This window comes from Lutra lutra, chromosome 8, assembly GCF_902655055.1.
Source record: "Lutra lutra chromosome 8, mLutLut1.2, whole genome shotgun sequence".
Taxonomy (NCBI): domain Eukaryota; kingdom Metazoa; phylum Chordata; class Mammalia; order Carnivora; family Mustelidae; genus Lutra; species Lutra lutra.
In genome coordinates, this window is record NC_062285.1 from 4,887,052 (window position 1) to 4,908,131 (window position 21,080).

Here is a 21,080-nt window from a genome sequence, read left to right on the forward strand (position 1 = left end):
CTGACAGATAGTTAAGTACCGACTACATGCTGGGCTGCGGTGGGCTGCAGTGGAGAAGAGAACACATGTGATTATCGCCTGAACCGGAAATTCACAGACAAGCGGCGTAAGCTGCTTCAAGGCAGGACCTTGTTCTCTTTACTTAGGTGCCACCGCTGCCAGCACATACCTGCCAGGTAGCAGACCTTAGCGCTTATTATTAAAGAAGAGTACTTGTAAGAGATTCTTTGCAAAAAATAACTTGAGAATCAGAGTGCTATGGTTAGGACTTTTCGTCGAATGATTGCCTTAAAAAAAAAAAAAAACTTAGAATTTACCAAGAATTGTGATACTTGTATCCCTTTTTAGTTATTGTACCCAGCTAGAGCATTGGTTGTCCATCAGATAATATCCTGTCTTGTCTTAGTTCTAATGTTTCCATACCTTTAGAATATCTTGAACAGTTTTTAAAAGGTAAGCAGTTTCAAAACAATTTACTGTTGTCTTTTCTTTGTCTTCTGTGTTGTCTTGTTTAGTTACAGGTAGCCCTACGTGTGAAATGTACATGAGTAAACAGTCCTTTTAAAGTGTGAATTAATCTTTATCTTATACTTTTATAGGAGTGTATATTTCCAAATACTCAGACTGTCTTCATGCAAGACCATGGTATCATGGGAAGTCTGGTTATGTTGTAATTTTTAACCTAATTAAGGTAAAGCCCAAATGCACTTCTATGTAATTTTTCTTTTAAAAACTAAAGGTTATCAGTCTGTGATAATGTTCTTTGCAGATCATTTGCATCATAGTCACCGGAGACAGCTATAAATTCAGAAAAGATAACGCTATTCTTGCTTTCCTTTAAAGATAAAGCATTTTTGTTCATTTGATAGATGATCTATGAATATGTCTTTAAAAAACAAAACAGGGGCGCCTGGGTGGCTCAGTGGGTTAAAGCCTCTGCCTTCGGCTTGGGTCATGATCCCAGGGTCCTGGGATCGAACCCCGCATCGGGCTCTCTGCTCAGCGGGGAGCCTGCTTCATCCTCTCTCTCTGCCTGCCTCCCTGGCTGCTTGTGATCTCTCTCTGTCAAATGAATAAATAAAATCTTTAAAAAAAAAATAAAATAAAATAAAAAAATAAAAAAACAACTTTCAAAGTAATACAATAAGGTAATCAGTAAAAAGCATTCCTCTCATCCTGGCCTACACTGGTCACTTTTTAAATGTTAAATAACATAAGTTGCAACCTGTAAAAACAATGTGATTACAGTTATAAGAGGAACTCAGAAAGCAACTTTTCCTTTTCTGGTTTAAATTGTTGATGTTAGAGAACCTTATTTCCTTTATCCCTACAGCATCCAGACCTGTTCACAGTTTTATGCAGCGTCTATAACTGCTGATCTCAGAAATTCTTAAATACCCTCAAATAGTTTAGTATGAGTGAATCGCACAATTTAATAGTTTTTACTCAAGTAGTTCCTAGGAAAACTCTGACCCTAGAGAGTGGTGAGCTTTGTGAGAACATACTCTGTGGTCTCGTTTTGTTTTTTGCTTCATTTTTAGCTTTCTTACTGTCCTGAGTTCTCTGATTATAAACCAATACTACTGATGTGTTTTTTTTAATGTAAACTGTTCACATTCTAAAGTTTGTCCCCGAGAACTGGAGGGAAGGTAGCATCACACTGGCGAAGGATCCCAGCTCCTGCTCCCTCTGTTCTCCCGCAGGGGAGCTCGTGGAGTAGATGGGCCGCTGGCTCCCATAATCCTCGTTCAGTGTCATGCCTCTGTCAGATTGTGCTTCGTGCTGGGATTCTTGGTCCTGTCCCCTGTCTGGTGGCTACTGCTGGTCAGTTTTTACCTATATGCTCTCAGTTCTCCTTACTGTACTGCTCAAAAGCCAGCCATGCCCGACATACCGGCCATCATAAAGTGTTGGAGAGGGTGAAGATACAGGTTGTGATTGCTCACTGAGAACTACCATTTATATTCTTTGGCTTCTTATTATTGCCCTTGGTGGTCCTATGAATAAAGAGGCATGACCTTAACACCCCTCCACCCCCAAATTAGATTCTTCCTATAAAGATAAAAATAAAAGTTCCCTATAATTTTACCTCATTTTGGTATCTATTTTGTGTATTTTGCCACGTCATTATAGTACTCACAACAGCTTTTAAAATCATTGTATGTTATCTCATTGTATGGAAACCTTGACTACCTTCCCCCTCCTTCGCTCCAAAAGACATAACTCCTGATGAAGAGAAATCTGTAATCGGAAGTACTGTCGACTGTTCAGTTACTGGGTCTGGCTAAGCACTTTACTGTATATTTGCTTCTTGCTGATTTACTGGGTCCTGGCATGATAGAAATACCTTTATCTAAAAACTACAATTGGTATCTCAGTTTGGGAACTCATCTTGTGAAATTTTAGATTTCACTTGTCACCTTTTATGTTACAGTCATTGACTAAGCTAATCTGTTCAGTTGGTGGGCTCTGTAATTTTTCTTTTACCGAAATGGTTCTCTTAAATTTGGGATGATTCATGTACTCCTTTCATGATGCGATAAAAGCTGTGATCATTTACCTCAGAAAGATGCCCATACATACCAAATCTTTAAATGCAGTATTAAGAGGCTAACGGGTAATTAAAACTATTGTTGGCCTTAAGACAATTCTCTAAGAACCATAGTTGTTAACACAGTTTGTTTGAAACACATCCACATCCTTACTTATTAGGCTACGTTTAAATGAATCCTAGAGTAAGATTATTGCCTTTTGAAGCCATCTGATTAGTCTTAATATTTTTATTCTAGGGAAGAGTCAAGTTTGTGTCTGAGAATTATACCACTAACTATACTAGCCCATCTTCTGGCTATGATTGCCACGTGGCTGCAAATACTAACAAGGTTTCTCACAAGACGAGTCATTTTCGCGCATTTGAACTGAGTCAGGTATCGTCACCTGGGAATAAATCATTCCCGAATTACATTTCTGAATCTGATGTATTAAATGTCAGCACTGGGTGGAGTTGAGAGAGAAACTTGGTGCCGACGGCGTTCCACAGTGCTACTCTGATAATCCGTATTTCTTTTCTTCCAGTATTACCTCTATGAAGTTTCAGGCAGCTCGGTTACTGAGCGACCCAGGCAGGTCTGTCCCTACATTATCGTAGCTTTCCACTACAGGGAGCCTAAAACGATGGCAGCATCAGCCCATAAAAGCATGTAAGTAATTATGCACATACTTTGTTTTACTGGATCTGTTCTGTTTGCTCTTGTAAACATGCCTTTCCTTTTTCCCTAGATTTGAACTCGGTGAAAATGGTAAGACATTGTTTAATTGGTTCTTTTATGTTTCTTAAGTAAATGTTTTGCTCATAAATAATCAGTTTCTTTCTTCCTCATTTCTTAAAGCTCTGTCCCCTTCGTGGCAAGGCAAATTAATTGTTCAAGGCTATTTGCTGTGTGATATAACTCTTTGGTCCTCTGACGGTACAGCTGTTCCAACACAAATGTAAGAGTCCGTGTCCTTTACTGTTTGATTTTTTTTTTTTTTTAAATTCTCATTTTGAAGTCTTGTTTGTTGGTACTGGTGTGAAACAAAGCAATTGACTTGGTTTTTAATTAGAGTACTTTGGGGTTGATGTATAGAGCACAGGAAGCTTAAATTCAGGTCCAAATTCTGACCTTGGCTTTGAAATAGTTCTGTAATCTTTGATAAATCACTTTGGAAGTTTTAGTGTCTTAATCCACTCATGAGAATATGACCTCACAGACAGAAATGAATTGATGCTAGATGTTTGACTTTCCCAAGACACGGATTGGATTTGCCTAGATAGCAGATGCAGCGGATAGGCCCTATTATTGGCTCTTTATTAAGAGTTGCAGGAGCTGATTTTCCTAGACCACTCTTAAGTAGGGTAGCTATTACATATATTTGCATTTTTTAAAAAAGATTTTATTTATTTATTTGACAGAGATCACAAGTAGGCAGAGAGGCAGGCAGAGAGAGAGAGGAGGAAGCAGGCTCTCCGAAGAGCAGAGAGCCCGATGCTGGGCTTGATCCCAGGACCCTGGGATCACGACCTGAGCCGAAAGCAGAGGCTTTAACCCACTGAGCCACTCAGGAGCTCCTATATATTTGCATTTTAATGAATTATGTGCTTCTGGGGCACTGTGAAGGGCATCTTATGAAATGTTTTTATTTAGTCTGTTCTTAGTTTGCACCCCAAACTATTGAAAGATAGACCTGTTTTGTTGAAATACAAGCTGAAAACAGGTGTGCTGTCAGAATTCATTTTCTTTCTGTTGACCTGTTTTAAGAGGGAGGATTGAAGATTATTACAATCCAGAGAGTAAAGTAAGAATTCTGTGAATAGGGGTACCGGGGGGCTCAATTGGCTGACCGATTCTTGATTTTGGCTCAGGTCATGATGTCAGAGCTGTGAGATTGAGCCCTGCGTTGGACTCCGTGCTGGGCATGGAACTTGCTTAAGATTCTCTCCCTCTCCCTCTGACTCTGACCCCCACGCTCCATCCCCTGCACCTGCACACGCTCTCCCTCAAAACAAAACAAAGCAAACAAAAAAACGAATTCTGTAAATAAATAAATGGGCGAGCTGGGAAAGTTCATTGTCACTGGGGAGTACAGCTACTGAGTGTAGGGAGAAGTGGCTAGAACCATTAACTAAATGGTTAACATCATCAGCAGTGGAATAAATGTCCTGTGTTTCCTAACAGTATGCATCGAGAATGGCACAGTGTCACTTGGGTGGTATTCCTGCCAATCTAACCAGCAGGAAACATCAGACATACCCAGATTGAGGGACGTTCGCAGAATACATGGTTTATTCTTCAAAAATACCAAGGTCATTAAAGATAAAGATCGAGAGACTGTCCAGATTGAAGGTGATTAAAAAGACCTAACTAAATGCAGTGTATAATCCTGGACTGGATGGTAAAACAGAAGAAAATTCATTTTCTTTTGTTATAAAGCCCCTTAGTGAGATGGCAAAATTTGAATTAGGTCTATGAGTTAATTAATGGAACCATATCATTATTAATTTCTTAATTTCATTAATTGTTCTATGGTTACATAGGCAAATGTCCTTTTTTAAAGACACAGAGACGTAGTTAGGGGCAAGGGAGGGCATTTATAAGTCTGCAAGTATTTGAAAGTGAGTTTTCAAAGAAAAGTCAGGGGAAGTGGTGCAAATGTCTGAATGTAGTTCATTCAGTGGTACGGCACGGTAAGCAGTTCACTATTGTCAAAAGTTGTCAACTCTTACATAGCGTAATTTTTTGAAAATTCTCATTCTAGTATGCATAATTTTTGATTCATCTAGATATTTTGTTAATCTCAAAAATACACACATTCAAAAAATGCAAACATATTTGAAGACTGTGGTCTGTGCGGTCATATATTTGAAAATATATAATACTTATAAATATTCACATTTGATTCAGATTTTATCAATTTAAGGACTTTCTTGTTACGATATTTTTGTTTGCATTTATATTAGAAAATAAAAAATTGTGAAGCTGTAGTTTAAATGTTCATTAAATTGCATGGTATTGTTTTGTTTTAGACCACACGAACTAGATTTTAAGTATGTAATGAAAGTGTCATCTTTGAAGAAAAAACTACCAGAAGCTGCCTTTAGAAAACAGAATTACCTGGAGCAAAAAGGTCTGTTCAGATCTAATGATAAACTGCACACCCTGGGCTTTGTTCAGTTTTTTTCATAGGTCACGTGCACATGCATACACACACTGTTGTGGTTTTGCCCTAAGTGATTTGCAGAAGGGCCTTTCGTTAGAGTTGTAGGGTTGCCGTGATTTAGTTCGTTGGAGGCTAACTAGAAACCAAAAGGTAGTTTCATCTAATGTGGCAGAGACTAGCTTTACTATAGGACCCTGAGGGAGTTCAGCAGAGAAATGCTTAAAACAGTTGGAAACTCATAACAAAGCCTTTGAAGGAGAACAGAGGTTTTGTGGTGATGGTGTTTATTTATTTATGTACTTCTAACTGAAGAAAAAAAGCAGAAAACATGCAAAGGAAATTCCTGGTCATTTAGATTAATTCATGGAACATTGATGTTTATATTATTTATATAGTATATATGTGTCTTGTTAATTCCTACAGTAGAGTCCCTGATATTGAAAGCACTGTTTCACGTACTTGACACAGTAACTTCGTAATGAGGAGTTTTGTAACAAAGACCATTGAATGTTAAATGCTTTTTAAGGAGTATTTCTAGTTCTTTCATCTTTTTAACATATAAAATGAAAAACTTGGTTATTAAAAAAGCATAATAGCATTTTAAAGTAAGAAATGTTCCGTTTTTCTGATTTGCTCCGTAGTCTGTTGCCGAGATTTGTCCTTCAGGATGTATGAGGTGGAGCTGGTGAACAAATGCGGGGGAAAAGTAGATAAACTAACAGAGTACATCAAAAATAAGCAATTGGTAAGAATCACTGATTTAAAATATAATTATTATCTTTTCCTTGAATGAAGAAATTGCGATCTCATTATTCGTTGACTATGCCTGGAGTGACTTAGGATTTTCATCATTCAGTATGTGACATATTCTTAACAGTTATTGTCTAATATTTTCATCCCCCTTTGTGTCTCAGTTTACTTTCGTGTCTCACTGGTCAGTTTGTACTCCTGATTTTAAGAATAAGAGGACAGTTTTTCCCAAATCCTTTGTTGTTGTTGTTACTGTTTTATGACAGTAGAATTGAGTAGATCCCTAGCGTTTCTGAATTAATCAAAGGACCACTTGTGAGATGCTTCTTTAAAAGTGACCTGTGTTGATCTCTAGGTATGCAAGGAAAAAAAGTGAAATCAAATGCTGGTGCTCCCACCGTTTCCATATTGTAGAAAGTAACATGCTAGTGAGACGTATGTAACAATCCAGACTTCTATCCCTTTTGTCTACCAGGGCTCCTCAGTGTGGGGAATGAGTAGATGCTGACCTTTTATGGGTGAGACCTCAGCATCCCAGGGAAGATGGTGTGAGTGTGGGATGGCGATCTAAACATGTGAGCCCGTTAGTGGCAGGCTGGACTGTCCCCGGAGTAGACAGCAAGAAATCAGAAATGACAATAAGGCCCATGGACAAGCTGTGAAGATAAAGGGTCTTGGGCCACTTGGAATTACTTGTGAGGGTGACTCAAGCTGGCTTAAGCAGTAACAGGACTGAACAGGCTTCTTTTCAGTTCTAGGTGGTAAGGCCAGTTCAAGCACGGTTTGCTCAGGCCTCTGGGTTTCACCTCCCCCTGCTCTTACGCTAGTTTGTCCCGCGGCTGCTGCCCGGGGCGACGTGCTTCCTCTGTGTGTCTGGAGACGCACGGGAGCCCCTCCTCACCTTCACTTCATTTTCATTAGGCTGGTGTGTGTCATCTGCATGTCCCTCGTCCAGTAGTTGACAGGGAGTGGGGTCCCCTGACCTGTGCAGGGCATCCGAGCCCACCTGCCAACATGGGGTCCGGGGTCCGGGGTCTGGGGTCGGTCCTGCGGAGTCTGTGGTGCTGCCCCTCAGCGCAGAGGAATCGGCTGGGCGCGGCCGATGCTGAGCGGGTGGCCGTCGAGTGTCTGCCGGGGGACGGAGGCCGTGTTGTTCTGCAGTAGCACAGTCTGTTTTCTGCTTGGAAATTAAATGGAAGAGAGTCCCGGGATGTTTTCAGAACATTCATGAAGTGACTTTCTAAGTGGAGATGATATCCAGAGTAGCAGTGACCTGATTGCACACATCACAGATCAGTCACATCAGATCCTTCCTCCTCAGTGTCTATGCTTTTTCTTCTCCTTTTTTTTTTATTTAATATTTTTTAAGTTTTTATTTAATTTCAGTTGGTTAACATACAGTGTAATATTAGTTTCAGGTGTACAATATAGTGACTCAGCCCTTCCATACAACACCCGGTGCTCGTCACAACAGGTGCGCTCCTTCATCCCTGTCCCCGATTTCCCCTCCCCCCCCACCACACCCAGCAGGGTGTTCTCTAGCATTAAGAGAGTCCATTTCTTGTCTTTTTTGTTTCTGTCTCTTTCCCCTTTGCTTACTTGTTTTGTTTCTTAAATTCCACACGTTGGGTGAAACCATAAGGTGTTTGTCTTTCTCTGACTTGCTTCACTTAGCAAGTCTCTAGCTCCCATGCTTTTTTTTCTTGCCTCATCACTGTATGAGTAATTTTTACATATCTGGCCCCCCACCTAGACATTGAGTTTCTTAAGGGAGTTATCATATCTTAAGTATCTGTGGGGCAATAGATGCCCCTTAAATAAAGTGTATGTGGGCTTGTACCTGGAACACTGATCTTCAAGAACGGTGCAGACCAAGGTCTCTTTTTAACAGGGTGCTAAGGACATGTATGGCTGTATTTTTCTGTGTGTAAATGGAAGAGTCCAGTAGGTACATAAAAGATTTTATCATTTCTCCCCACAAAGGTTAAAATAGGAACTTTAGCCCTTACAGTACATATTCTGAGAGACGAATAAGATACATACTTCTGTTTTATTTGCACATTTCATGTGTATCCCAAAACTAAAATGCAGAACAATGTAGAGCTAACTCCCTTATCACTTTTTACAGCAGTAGAAAATGAAGCCAGAATTATACCTGCAATTTACTAGATACCAAAGCTCTGTGTATATATAACTACTGGTGTATTTATTCAGTAATTCTTTCTTTAGTCCCTTCTGTGCATCAGAAGCACAGATACAAATACAGTCCCTGCCATCAAAGAATGTGTAAGACTGGAAGAAACAAAACAGAAACTGTCAGGTGCCCAGCGGCTATCACAGAAGCCTGTGAAGTGATTATTCCTGTGAATGTAATCATCGGAAGTCTTTTTTTTCACACTTTGTTATTGAGTAATGTGTTGATTCCCCATATTTGTAGGCTTTATGACCTATCAATCTTTGAAAAAGAATGTTTTCTCACTGTATTCTAAAAAAAAAAATGGTGTATTTTGTTTAGGTTTCTTTTTTAACTGAAAAATTACTAGATGAATATTGGATTTTCTCTTTGTTATGGACATACTTTTGAGATGGTGATGAATGGAAAAGCTGTTATCTTTATGATTTACAATGGCAGATTTTAGGTAACTTCCCCACTATCTGGGGGAAAATTCCCAGAGTTACTGGAAACATGAAAATTTCAGGATTTTTTTTTTCCTTGAACCCCTGAAGACTGTCGTAGAGGGAAACAAGAAGAATTTATTTTTATCTGCATCTCGTGTTGCCACAGGACCTAATTATGTTATTTTCTATTATTTTCTTCTCTTACGATGCAGTAGAAAGAATTATTTTATTGGATGGCGTCTTCCAGTCTTGAGTTCCAGGATTCTGTGATATTTTTTGTGTAGACATGAGCTTAAATCGCTAATCCCAGGTCTGAGTCACCTTGAACTTGTAGTGGCTGAAGGTAACAGATGGACTATTTGGACAGCAGGATGAAATGTCAAGCATCTTAATGAAAAAACTGAAGTGTCGTTTCTAATTGATTTGTTACATAGTTGAACACTGTGCTGTTCCAGTTCTTATATGTCGGTCTCACAGGGCCAAGATTATTTGAGCAGTAAGAAATTTGCAGTTTCTGTTACTGGAGACAAAATTTCTCCTGATTCTCACAGACACTAACATTTCAAGAATTGTTTTGCAGAGTGTGGTAGAGGGAGAAGGAGAGAGGGACTGAACCTTTTTCAATTTTTTTTTTGCCCCAATGTTTAAGGCAATCATCAAATGCTTAGAAGATCGGGGGCTTTTCATCTTATTTACCTCATCAGCCTTAATACCAGAAACAAGTAAGGACAACTTTTTTGAAAAACTTTTTCGGTATGTTCATTTTTGTTCTATAAGATCAACAGTCTAACTTTCTTATGATGTTCATTCTGTGTAGATTTTAGAGATGAGCAGATGGGTCTGCGTGGGTTACATTTATTCCATCCATCCCTTCCAGCAGGTAAGGACACACACGATCTGGGGGATATTTTTCAGTCTTCATCGTGACTTCTTAGCACCACTTGACCCTGCTAACTGTTTTCTGCTCTGAAGCCACTCTCCTTTAACCTCCCTGGGTGATCCCTCTTTATCTCCTCTGCACACCCAGCCTTTCCTCTGAGCTTCACATGCCCAAACTCAGGTGCCTGTTGACACGTTCACTTAGATGTCTCAGGTGATCTTCAAATTCAGCACGCCCTGAGTGGAACTCCCTGCGAGTTAACAGCAGAAGCTGGGGGATTAGGTCATCACCATCGACCTAGCAGATGGGACCTGCACAGACACAGCTCCCTCTGTCCAGACGCCTCCTCTCCTTCCCCCTCGTCAGCTGAAGTTGAGCCTTGTGGGACCACAGATTGGCTCATGGGGGCAAAAAACTGTTACTCTTACAGTGTATAAATAGGTGTAACTGCGGTATTGAAATTTCAGAAGGCAGTCAGGAAACCAAGTCTGAAAGGGCTCTGCGGCAGGGGGAGGTAAGGACTAAAATCAGAGAAACACCCCTTGAGCTTGTTACTCTGTCTGTCCGGTCCCCTTAATATCGCACTCTTGCTTCCTGCCACCACTCTTCCCTCAGTGCGACCTCCAGGATTATCAGCAGTATCATTTCAGTATATCTTCGTATGATTATTTAATGCTTGCCTTTCTTGTAGTTTACTGTATCCCTATCACCTACGGGTGCCAGGCAGCTGAAAAATAGCAAATGTCGGAGCCCTTTTGACTCGGTTGGAAGTGCATAGGACTCTTGATCTCAGGGTTTGAGTTCAAGCCCCGTGTTGGGTGTAGAAAATACTAAAAAAAAGGAAATAAGCTTAAAAAAAATAACAGATGTTTGCTGAACAAAAAGTGAAAGTAAGTGAGTCACTTCTTTTTGTCCTATGAGGATATTTCCTTCATATTTTATAATCACACTGTATATCTTTTTTTTTTAAAGATTTTATTTATTTATTTGACAGATCACAAGTAGGCAGAGAGGCAGGGGGTTGGCGATGGGGGAGGAAGCAGGCTCCCCACTGAGCAGAGAGCCTGATGTGGGGCTCGATCCCAGGACCCTGAGATCATGACCTGAGCTGAAGGCAGAGGCTCAACCCACTGAGCCACCCAGGTGCCCCCACATTGTATATCTTTAAACACAAAGTTCTATATAGCATTTGTAAAGCTACAACCAATACAAAAATGTTTTTAAAGTTGATTTGTTAGAAATTGTGTTCAGTTACTCAAAGCAGAGAATGGTACTGTCCTACGCATCAGTTTGGACGAAGACGGACATCACCAGGTGTAAGAGCATAACGGCAGCAGCTCTGCGCCCTTCTCAAGCTCTGCCGTGTCCGCCGTCGTTCCAGGGCTGCCTCAGTGCCTCTGACAGCAGGTCTGCGCGTAAGGGCTGCGCAGAGCAGACGGACTGAGACCTGGCTTTGCCCGCGGTCAGACAGCAGACTCCTGAGCTGCCTTCCAGCCCCAGTCCCTCACTGTCCCCCTCGCCTGCGAGAGCTCGGACTTCATCCTTATTTTATTATTTTTAAAATATTTTTATTTTTTAATTTTTTTTGAAGATTTTATTTACTTATTCGACAGAGATCACAAGTAGGCAGAGAGGCAGGCAGAGAGAGAGGAGGAAGCAGGCTCCCTGCAGAGCAGAGAGCCTGATGCAGGGCTCGATCCCAGGACCCTGGGATCATGACCCGAGCCGAAGGCGCCACCCAGGCACCCCCATCCTTATTTTTAAACATACTTCCAGCCAAATGAGGAACACTGGTCCCCACGCCACCAACAGTGGTGCAGCACAGGGCTCCTAACAGTGCACAGTGGATGGTTGCACTCTGCTCACATCCTCCTCTGTGATCCTTGAGATACGTGGGAGCATTCAAAGGTTCAGAACCATGGGGGATTGTTTTCTTTTAAAGATTTTTATTGATTTATTTGACAGAGACACAGCGAGAGAGGGAACACAAGCAGGGGGCAATTGCAGAGGGAGAGGGAGAAGCAGGCTCCCCGCTGCCCAGGGAGTGATGCAGGGCTCAATTCCAGGATCTCAGGATCATGACTGAAGCTGAAAGCAGGTGCTCAATGACTGAGCCACCCAGGCAGCCCCTGTGGTGGTTTTAAATGCATACTTTGCCTAGCAGACTTTAAAAGTTCCTTTTCGTAGATTTGTTAAGTTTATTACAAATTACTGTTTCCTCCCTGAAATATCTTCTTGAGATAACGAAGTTGTCTGGAAAAATACTACTTAATTTTGAACTGTTCTATGTAAGAACTTTTTTATATGTTTCCTTCACTTGTTACTTTTTAAATGATCAACTATTCAAAGAAAGGGATTTTTATTTTAATGTCTAGCTACATTTTCCTGTTTATTCTTAGTTGCTCTTCTTTTCCTTTACATAATACAGGCTCAAGGTCAAGTGTATTCAGCTAGAACTAACTTGGTGTTTCTTAATTTTACAGCTACTTTTTCTTTAAAAAGAGTGGCATGACTCAGTTCAGTTCAGTAAACATGAGGCCATTGTCATCTGTGGTTTTTTTTTCCTCAAGTTTTTATTTATTTGATAGAGACAAAGAGCACAGTAGGCAGAGCGGCAGGCAGAGGGAGAGGGAGAAGCAGGCTCCTTTGCTCAGCAGGGAGCCAATGCTGGACTCAATCCCAGGACCCTGAGATCATGACCTGAGCTGAAGGCAGATGCTTAACTAACTGAGCCACCCAGGCGCCCCATCTCTGTTTTTTTGTTTGTTTGTTTGTTTTCTTTTTAATCTAAGAGTTACTGATGTCTTAACTTTCCTAGGACTTTATAAGCCACTTCCCAGTGACCTGACCTTTTCTCTTTTTTCCCCCTCTTACTATTTTCCTTTAGGTTATTGATTTGCTGAAAAAGTCACATTTCAGAGTGAGCCAAGGAAAGAGAGTGGAACACAAGAGTAGTCAGTTTAGTTAACTTTTTAAAAAATGCTTATTTCATCTTAATGCCAATAGTAACCATGAAATTTTGGGGTTACTTAAAGATTTTACTTTCTGTAGGTCAGTAAGTTTGCACTGTAACTTTTTAGAAAGAATTTGAAGTTAGTTCAATAAGGTACAGATAAAATAAGACTGATTTTAAAAGCAGGAAATGAGCATTGCAAATAGTTTAAAGCAAATCTGCGATGGCCCCTGAGCTCATGCTGGGCTCCTGGTCAGATGAGATGGAGCTGCCTTCCTCACTCTAACCCAGTGGTCGCACCGGAATCACTCATTTTTGGTTCACGAGCATGCGTGCGTGTGTGAGAGTGATTTCATGTAAATAGATCCATATATTCATTAAATGTACCCATAGGTCTTCTATTAATTGCCAGTTAAGTTCCCATCTGAAACACTACCATATTTAACCATCCCATAGTCTTGTAGCCTAAAGCATCTTCTTCCTGCATGCTTTTGTAAAATTGGGAAAAAAAAAAAAGATAAAACTTGAGGTTTGAATGTCTGTATATGTTTTAGGGCTGAAAGAATTGAAAGGTGAAGATGACATCTCATCGAAGGTGACACCTATTATACCTGCCCTTAATTGTGCCCTGTTAGAAGCAAAGAAGTCACTTACTGAAGAAGGAGTCTGTCCAAACACATTAGTAAAGCATAGTTTCCAAGAACTGTACAAGGCAGACAAAGGCCCTCCGTTGACCACTGCTTCCCAAGATGGAATTCAAGAGACTGCATTCTTTGGCCAACTGTCCAATGGCTTTGACTTGGTTCTTCCAGCAGAAAAGTGCCCTTTACAGTCTTTAACTCAGTTGAAGTCTTATTTTTCAGATCCCAGTGGGTACATTTTGGAAGTGTCTGCTGCGTTAGATTTCTTGGCAGAGCGTCCTCAGTCCCCTTGCATCTCAGATGGAGTTTGTGATGCTGGGTTTTCTTTAGTTATGACTCCAGATCGTGAATTTCTTGACTCCGAGGTGGAAGTAAGAAAAGAAACTGAAACCAAAAAGAATCCTGAAGAAATGTTTAAAGCCAGGCGGGGAGCTCTGGTTCCGTTAAGTGCAGCATCAAACCTGAGAGTTCAGCCTAAGAGAAAGGCAAGCACGCCGCCCGCTGTGCAGAGCAAAAGGGTGAACTTGTGCCGTCCCTTCCCCAAAAGAAATCCCGCCGGAGTGAGCAAGGGTTCGAGCTCTCCAACAACTCTCAAGTTAGTTAAAGGACCGTTGCTTCCCAAAAGAAAAAGAGGTAAGTACGGTTTCTGTGGGCTATGAAATGAGCATTAGTCGTAGCTGTGGTGCTCTCAGCACGGGTCCTGTCTGATGGCATGCCCCCCAGCTGGGCAGTATTGGGTAGAAGTTTGGTGGAAACACCAACATTTCTCTCTGGGGGATTTGTATACTTGAGAAGTACCGATCCAGATGGCAGATGAAGATCAAGAAATAGGAAGAACTGTTAGATACCTTGAAAGCGCCCTCACCGAAGGCTCCTGTTTCATTTGTGAAGTGGTTCCAGCCTTCACTCACTTGCTGCCGCTGCATTCTAGGCTGTGGTGGCTCAGTGTCCCGAGCTGTCCTGAGAAGAGGGATAAGGGTGGAAGGAGAGGGTCTTCAAAGACCAGGCTCCCCGAGCGTGGCGGGAAGTGATAACCAGTAGTTTGCACTTGTGTAAAGAGGGAAATTGAATGCTGGACTCTCCACACCTAAAGCAGCCTGGGGCAAGATTTCCTGTCCTTTATGTGTTGTGTATCAGACTTAAAAATAGTCACCTGGATCCTGCCATAGACCTATTGAAATAGGCCTAGAGACCTGTATGTTGACACCGTTCTACAAATGGCTTGTTCCCCCCGTCAGTTGAGTGAGAACCAGAGTCTAGAGCCACTTAGTGTCTAGTCAGATGCGCTGAGGCAAACACAGCGCAGCAAACCACGTGATTCTGGCTTAGAGTCATCTTAGTTCTGTGTAGTGTAGTTTGCTTAAAAGCAGGGAACCACACGCTTCGTGGCCCCTTACAGAAGGGGTCAACCCGCTGTGGCACAGGGCCCCCCAAGTGTTTACCTGTTGTCTCTGGCCACTGCACACCTGCTGGCAGACGTGAGTAGCTGTGACTGAGACCAAAGCTGAAAGTGCGTGCTGGCAGCCCTCCACAGAGAAGGCGTGCTAACCGGACGCATAATGTTTGGATTTAGAAATGTTGGTGTCTAAAGAGGAAAACATCAGAGCTATGTAGATCCTCAGGATTCTAGATAATCCAGGCTGTGCCCTGCGGTTTAACAGTTATTTCTGGCTTACCGTAGCTTGAGAGATGAGGCGTGTATGTGCACTCGTACAAGCGTGTGAGGACGACAGCAGGCACGGTGGCATAAAGCAGTGACTCGGACTGTACAGCTGCTTCCGAGTGCGCTCCCGGCCGGCCGTGCTGGGTTTCCGCGGCGCACGAACCAGTTTCCTCTGAGCTCCCAGATAGTCTGTCACCAGCGTACGTGTTATCACTGTGTCTCTAGTGTTTTTAATTTCATCCATTAAGAAGTGTTTTATGTCATACAGTCTAGTGCAAATACGTACATGATTCACTGAAACAAAAATTTCAAAGAACATTCACCCCAATCTAGCATTTTCTCTTAGTGCAATTTAGCATTTTCTCTTCTGTTTCATTTAAGAAAGGATTCTGGTTGCAACCCATTAAACTTATTTTACAGTCCACCAATGAATTGTGCCTGCAAGTTTGAGAAACATGGCATTGACTGATGCAAATGGTCCCCTGTAGGGTCACCTCGTTCCGTGTTTCTCTTTCCCTCCCAGACCTGGGTTGTGTGCGGTCTTCCCGCCTGTGCAGCTGCTAGGAGCCTCTCCTAGCTCTTGGTCCTCTCATCTTATTTTCTTTCTCTTCTCAGTTTAGTCTGAACTGTTTCCCTACTTGATTTATATCTTGCCTTTTTTGTGCTTAACTTTTTAGAAAATAGCTGGAGTAGAATGAGAAGTCTTGAAAATGAAACACATGTTGCTTTTTTACTTGTAATAGTTGAGTAGGGAGGACAGGAATTAGACCTGGGGAAGTGTACCACATTAAAGGTGTGTGAGCTTTTTTTTTTTTTTTTTTTTTTTTTAAACACTCCTTTCTCAGTTTCCCAAAGGAATGAAATGAAATTGGACTCTTTTCTACATTTCACTAACAGTCATCACACCTTACTGAACTAGTATCATGTTCCCTTTTCTCAATTAGAAATACAGTTGATCCTTGAACAACATGGGCTTCAGGGGCACCAACCGACCCCCCATGCAGTGGAAAGATCTCTATAGCTTCCGTGCTCCCAAACTTAATTCCTGATGATCTCCTGTTGACCAGGAGCTCACTGATAATACAAGTCACTGGTTGACATGTACTCTGTATGTCTTATGTATTATACATTGTATTCTTACAATTATGTAAATTGGGAAAAAAAAGTGCTATAAGAAAATAATAAGATGGGTTGCCCCTTGGATGGCTCAGCCAGTTAAGCATCCAACTCTTGATTTCAACTCAGGTCATGATCTCAGGGTCGGGAGATCAAGCCCCGCTCAGCAGGGAGTCTGCTTGAGGTTCTCTCTCTCCTTCCCTTGCACCACGCCCCCTCGCTCTCACACTCTCTCTGTCTCTCAAATAAATAAATAAAATCTTAAAAAAAAAAAAATCATAGGGGGGCGCGCCTGGGTGGTGCAGTCGATTAAGCATGTGACCCTTGATTTTGGCTCAGGTCCTGATCGTGGTCGTGGGATGAGCCCCACGATGGGCTCTGCATTTAGTGCGGAGTCTGCATAAGACTCTCTCCCTTTCCCCTCTACCTCCCATCTCATCCCTCCACACACGCATGTGCACTCTCTCAAATAATACATTTTTAAAAAGAAACTCAAAAGGAAGATAATACATTTACAGCAGTGTACTTAGATTTATTAAAAAGGAATCCATTCAAACCTTGTTGTTCAAGGGTCAACTGTAGTGTTTTCTGTACAACGTAATTTTAAAATATTTACCAACACTCATGTGATATTTTTATTGATACTTTTGGGACTAAATTTTTTGGTGACAACAGCTGAAAGCAAGAAAAGTTTTCAAAGGGAACATTTATTACCTTTTTTTTTTTTTTTAACTCTTAAAAGGTTGAAACACTTTCTGTTGTTAAATTAGCAGGGTAGTTACGAGGTTTTTTCTTTGTACTTGCCTCCTAGCTGTTCCCTTCTGTTTGAGAAGCAAAGCGAAGCACATTGTAAGAGAGATGAGCCATCATGAGAGATTTGTAGGGAGTTAAATCAGGTGAAGGCTTCTTCAGCAGACCTTCCTTTGTCCGCTCTGTAAAGATGATTTTTCCAGTGGTGCTAAGACTTGGGTATTTAGGAATAGTCAAGTGAAGTCTGGAAGTTGGTTCTTTATGAATATATAGTCTCTTCTCTATAGTGCAGTTGCAGTTTCATTTACATTACTTCGTGGGAGCTGTGTTGTTTTCCATAAATTGAATTCTCCGCTCCCCAGTGCAGTGAACTACCTTCTTCAGCCTTCACCTGCCCCACCAGTCAGGAAAGATTATGGAGAACTTTTTTTCTTTATTTAAGTCATGCGTTGTTTTTATAAAATTAGTACTTTGACATTCTTCTTCACCTGGCAGGCTATAGTCCGACGCTTAGAAAAATCCTATTCTTACATTTATCTGAGATCTTTTAACTCATGCTTTGTTAAAAAAAAAAAAAAAAAAATCTTTTAATGAAATACCCCAAATTTATATTTTCTTCTCTATTGCTAAAGTTACCCCCTCCCCGTGAAAACAAAAGAAGTCAAAGGAGAAGCTATTGCTGATAAATATTGGAGCCCCCTACCCCTTAAAACACGGTATGTTTTCTACATAAGGTGCTGATGTGCTGGCTGCACACTTTGTACAGACAACCAAATTGGATAGGAAAAACCAAGACGCTCCCATTTCTAATGATGCTCCAGTGGCAACGAATGCTAAAAGGGCAAGGAAACAAGAGAAATCTCCAGTCGAAACTGTTCCGAGGCCTAAGCCACCCGTGAAGAAATCTCCACAAAAGCAGAGGGTAAATCTAGTAAAAGGCAATCAGAATTCCAGAATCAGGAGGCAGCCACAACCTGGTAAGAAACACTCTTCCTTCGACTTAAAACACGGCAGTGCGGACTAATTGAGATCGCAAGATAGTGTATTGACATAATCTACGAACAGCTGAAATTTACCAACAGTTCCTGCTATTTCCTTGAGTTCGGACACTAAACGGGCTAAGTAGGCGGCTTCCTGTTGTAAATAAATCTGTCACATGCAGGTTCAGGCCTTCACAAAATAGACCCTGCTTTATAGCTTGCATAAAGCCTGAATGTGAGTGGTTTACGAGAGTGTCAGGGTAGAGAGGCTTTCTTGTAACTAATTGCACACAGGCAGTAGCTGACAATATTTTTCTGGGCCATAATCAGTTAAAAAAGTAGAAGGTGTTGAGTTTATGTGTCCAAAGGAAGTTAGAGATTATTGAAGACACTCAGTGATCCAGAACCCTGTGTTTGGTTTTAAAAGGCATTAGATTAATTTTAAAAGCAGTTTTACTTTCCTAGTCTTGCTTCAGTGAATAATAAAGTTTAGTTGTATGAATAAATGCCCGACTGCTCCAGTTCCGTATTTTCAACTGCCAGACAGAAAGCCCCGCTGTCCCCGTAGACTTCACCTCCCACGCAGATGCACGTGGCGTCCCTGTCCTGTCTCCCTCGCATCTGTGTGGCCGTGCAGCGTGTTGCTTCCAGCCCGCGGCATCCTCTTACTCTACTTCTTCCGCATTGAGGCCTGCTGGGTACATGTGTGTGGTTTCTCTTGTTTTAACAAAATGTAATGTCCTCATACCTTTGTATACCTATCAATTTTCTGTCTAATTCTGCTTTCTCCTCACCTATTTTTAGATTTTTAAAAAAAACTCACGGTTAGTGGGAATTTAGAAAACATTGTTTTGCTGGGGTATGGTATTATGGATAACTGTGGTTTTTTCTGTTTCTTTCATATTGTTTTATGACAGAAGGATTTTTTGTGCGTTTTGTTTGGTTTTCGATGAGTGACAGTTTTTTTTAAGAGCTTGTCCTGTGATTTGAAAACCCAGTGTTGCAGTTTTGAGACACACACCTACCAAATGCAAACTCCACTCATCTCTTGGGCAGTTCATAGGAGGCCTTTGCCCACACCTCCACACCTCCCCTCCTCCCTCCTGCTGTTTCTCACTCACTCGGTGTGTCCCTGCCCTGCCCTGCCCTGCCACGTACCCTGTGCTTCCCCACACGCGTCGCCCAATTTCTGCTCTGTGCACTTGCCCTCCACCACATTCTGCACAGCGAGGTCCTGCCTCCAGAGGCCTTTCCCGATTTTCTGATCTTCACTCAGCTGTTTCTTTAGTTCCTTCTGGGTTTTTGAGAACACTGTGGAACCAAGTCCATACTCCTCCCTAATCATTTGATGTGTCTTGGTCCTGTCTTTCCAATTGAATTTGTAATTTGATTACAAATGAAATTGTAAACATTATGAGTGAATTTGTAAACATTATGAGCATAGATACACATATAAATGCCTGTGTGCTTAGCTGTGTCATTCGAATTATTTGTACCAAATTGGTACAAATATTTGTAGATATTTGTAGACTAATAGATTCATGGGAGGAATGCAGCTGGGTATTGGCAGAAAGGTGTGCCCAGAAAAGGAAAAGTTTTTAAAATATGTGTTCCGAATCAGGCTGGTTTGTATTATAAACGTCTGTATTTATTGTGCAGCCACATTCTGAGTTAAAATGTTAAAATTGCCACCTTTTAAATATCTTAATTTTTCTTTTATTTCTTAGTCACCTGTACTAATCTGTTTCATTTCTGATACTTCAAGTACAGAATTTAGAGAGAGCTAAATTCATTTTTGTTACTGAAACGAATGGTTTTCTGCCCTTTTTAAAGTTTTCAGCGTAGCTTTATTGAACTCTTAATTTTTTATATATTTTATTTGATGTTGTCTTGTATTTTTAAAAAGAGATGATCAGTATTCTGCTTTTAACTGATTGAGAACTTCTAAGAAGTCAGTAATTCCGTGATTGACCTGAGATACACATTTGTTAAAATGAAGCCTTTTTCTTCAGTGTGGTGGTCTTTTTTTTTTTTTTTTTTTTTTATTTGACAGAGATCACAAGTAGGCAGAGAGGCAGGCAGAGAGAGAGAGGAGGAAGCAGGCTCCCTGCTGAGCAGAGAGCCCGATGTGGGGCTCGATCCCAGGACCCTGGAACCATGACCTGAGCCGAAGGCAGAGGCTTTAACCCACTGAGCCACCCAGGCGCCCCCAGTGTGGTGTTCTTTATATCAGGCTTTATTCATACATGATACCCCGTGGAAGAGCCATAATATTAACGACAATGGAATGTGATGAGTGTGAATAAACACATCAGATCACAAAATGGATTTTATGTTTTTAGTAGATCCGTGGGCTGGTGAGGTGATTCTCTGCTTTGGGTCATTCTTTTCTATGTGATCCCGTTGAGTTTTGCTGTTTTACATAAGCGGACAGTGGTTGATTACTTTTATCCTTCCCACCACACGCACACACCTTCTCATTCTGCTTGATGACCTCACAGGCCAGGGTTTTCTCTTTAAATGGATTAGCTATTGGCCTTTGCAGGCAGGTTAATAATTCATTTCAGACGTGCTGCCGATGTTATAAAGAAGAACACAGTTGGCTTTCCTGTCCGTGCACAGGCTGCAGGGAATCGATGCCTAGTGTTGTTGTGAACTTTGTCCTTCATGATAGCAGTGTCTCAGGAGGCCGGACTGACTTCCTGAGAATGCAAGTAGGCGTAGAAGGCTGGCTTTCTGCTCAAAGGCAGGTGGGTGGATTGGATCACCTGCAGGAAGGAGAATTATTGATACACAAGGAGATTTGTTATTTGCAGACAGAGGGGAGGAAATATTTTCAGTACAGAAATTAAAGTTTTAGGTGATGAAATCAGTGATTCTGAATGAATGATCTTACAACTCTTCTGATTTTTTTATTTGTGTCATTACATGCTCTAATGAAACATCAATATGGTGAAAAGTTGTTTCTAGTTTGAACTTAGGTATTTCTCTAACAAAGCACTTGTTAAGGGGCATGCTTTCTGAAAGTGTG

General features: G+C 41.3%; 1 protein-coding gene across 9 annotated transcripts in view; it reads left to right on the forward strand.

Moving 5' to 3' along the window:
* Window positions 1-21,080, forward strand: part of TASOR2 (transcription activation suppressor family member 2) — a 78,888-nt gene that overhangs the window by 35,493 nt on the left and 22,315 nt on the right. For 3 of the 9 annotated variants that reach the window (XM_047741106.1, XM_047741112.1, XM_047741111.1), the window contains 10 exons: window positions 600-691; window positions 3,076-3,200; window positions 3,280-3,299; window positions 3,390-3,489; window positions 5,564-5,664; window positions 6,339-6,442; window positions 9,716-9,788; window positions 9,884-9,946; window positions 13,454-14,173; window positions 17,804-18,046. In XM_047741106.1, the coding sequence (XP_047597062.1) occupies window positions 600-691; window positions 3,076-3,200; window positions 3,280-3,299; window positions 3,390-3,489; window positions 5,564-5,664; window positions 6,339-6,442; window positions 9,716-9,788; window positions 9,884-9,946; window positions 13,454-14,173; window positions 17,804-18,046 (1,641 nt within the window). Of the gene's footprint in view, window positions 1-348; window positions 454-599; window positions 692-2,789; window positions 2,928-3,075; window positions 3,201-3,279; window positions 3,300-3,389; window positions 3,490-5,563; window positions 5,665-6,338; window positions 6,443-9,715; window positions 9,789-9,883; window positions 9,947-13,453; window positions 14,174-17,803; window positions 18,047-21,080 lie in introns of all 9 variants that reach the window. The other 6 variants (XM_047741110.1, XM_047741109.1, XM_047741104.1 and 3 more) reach the window with 3 other exon arrangements.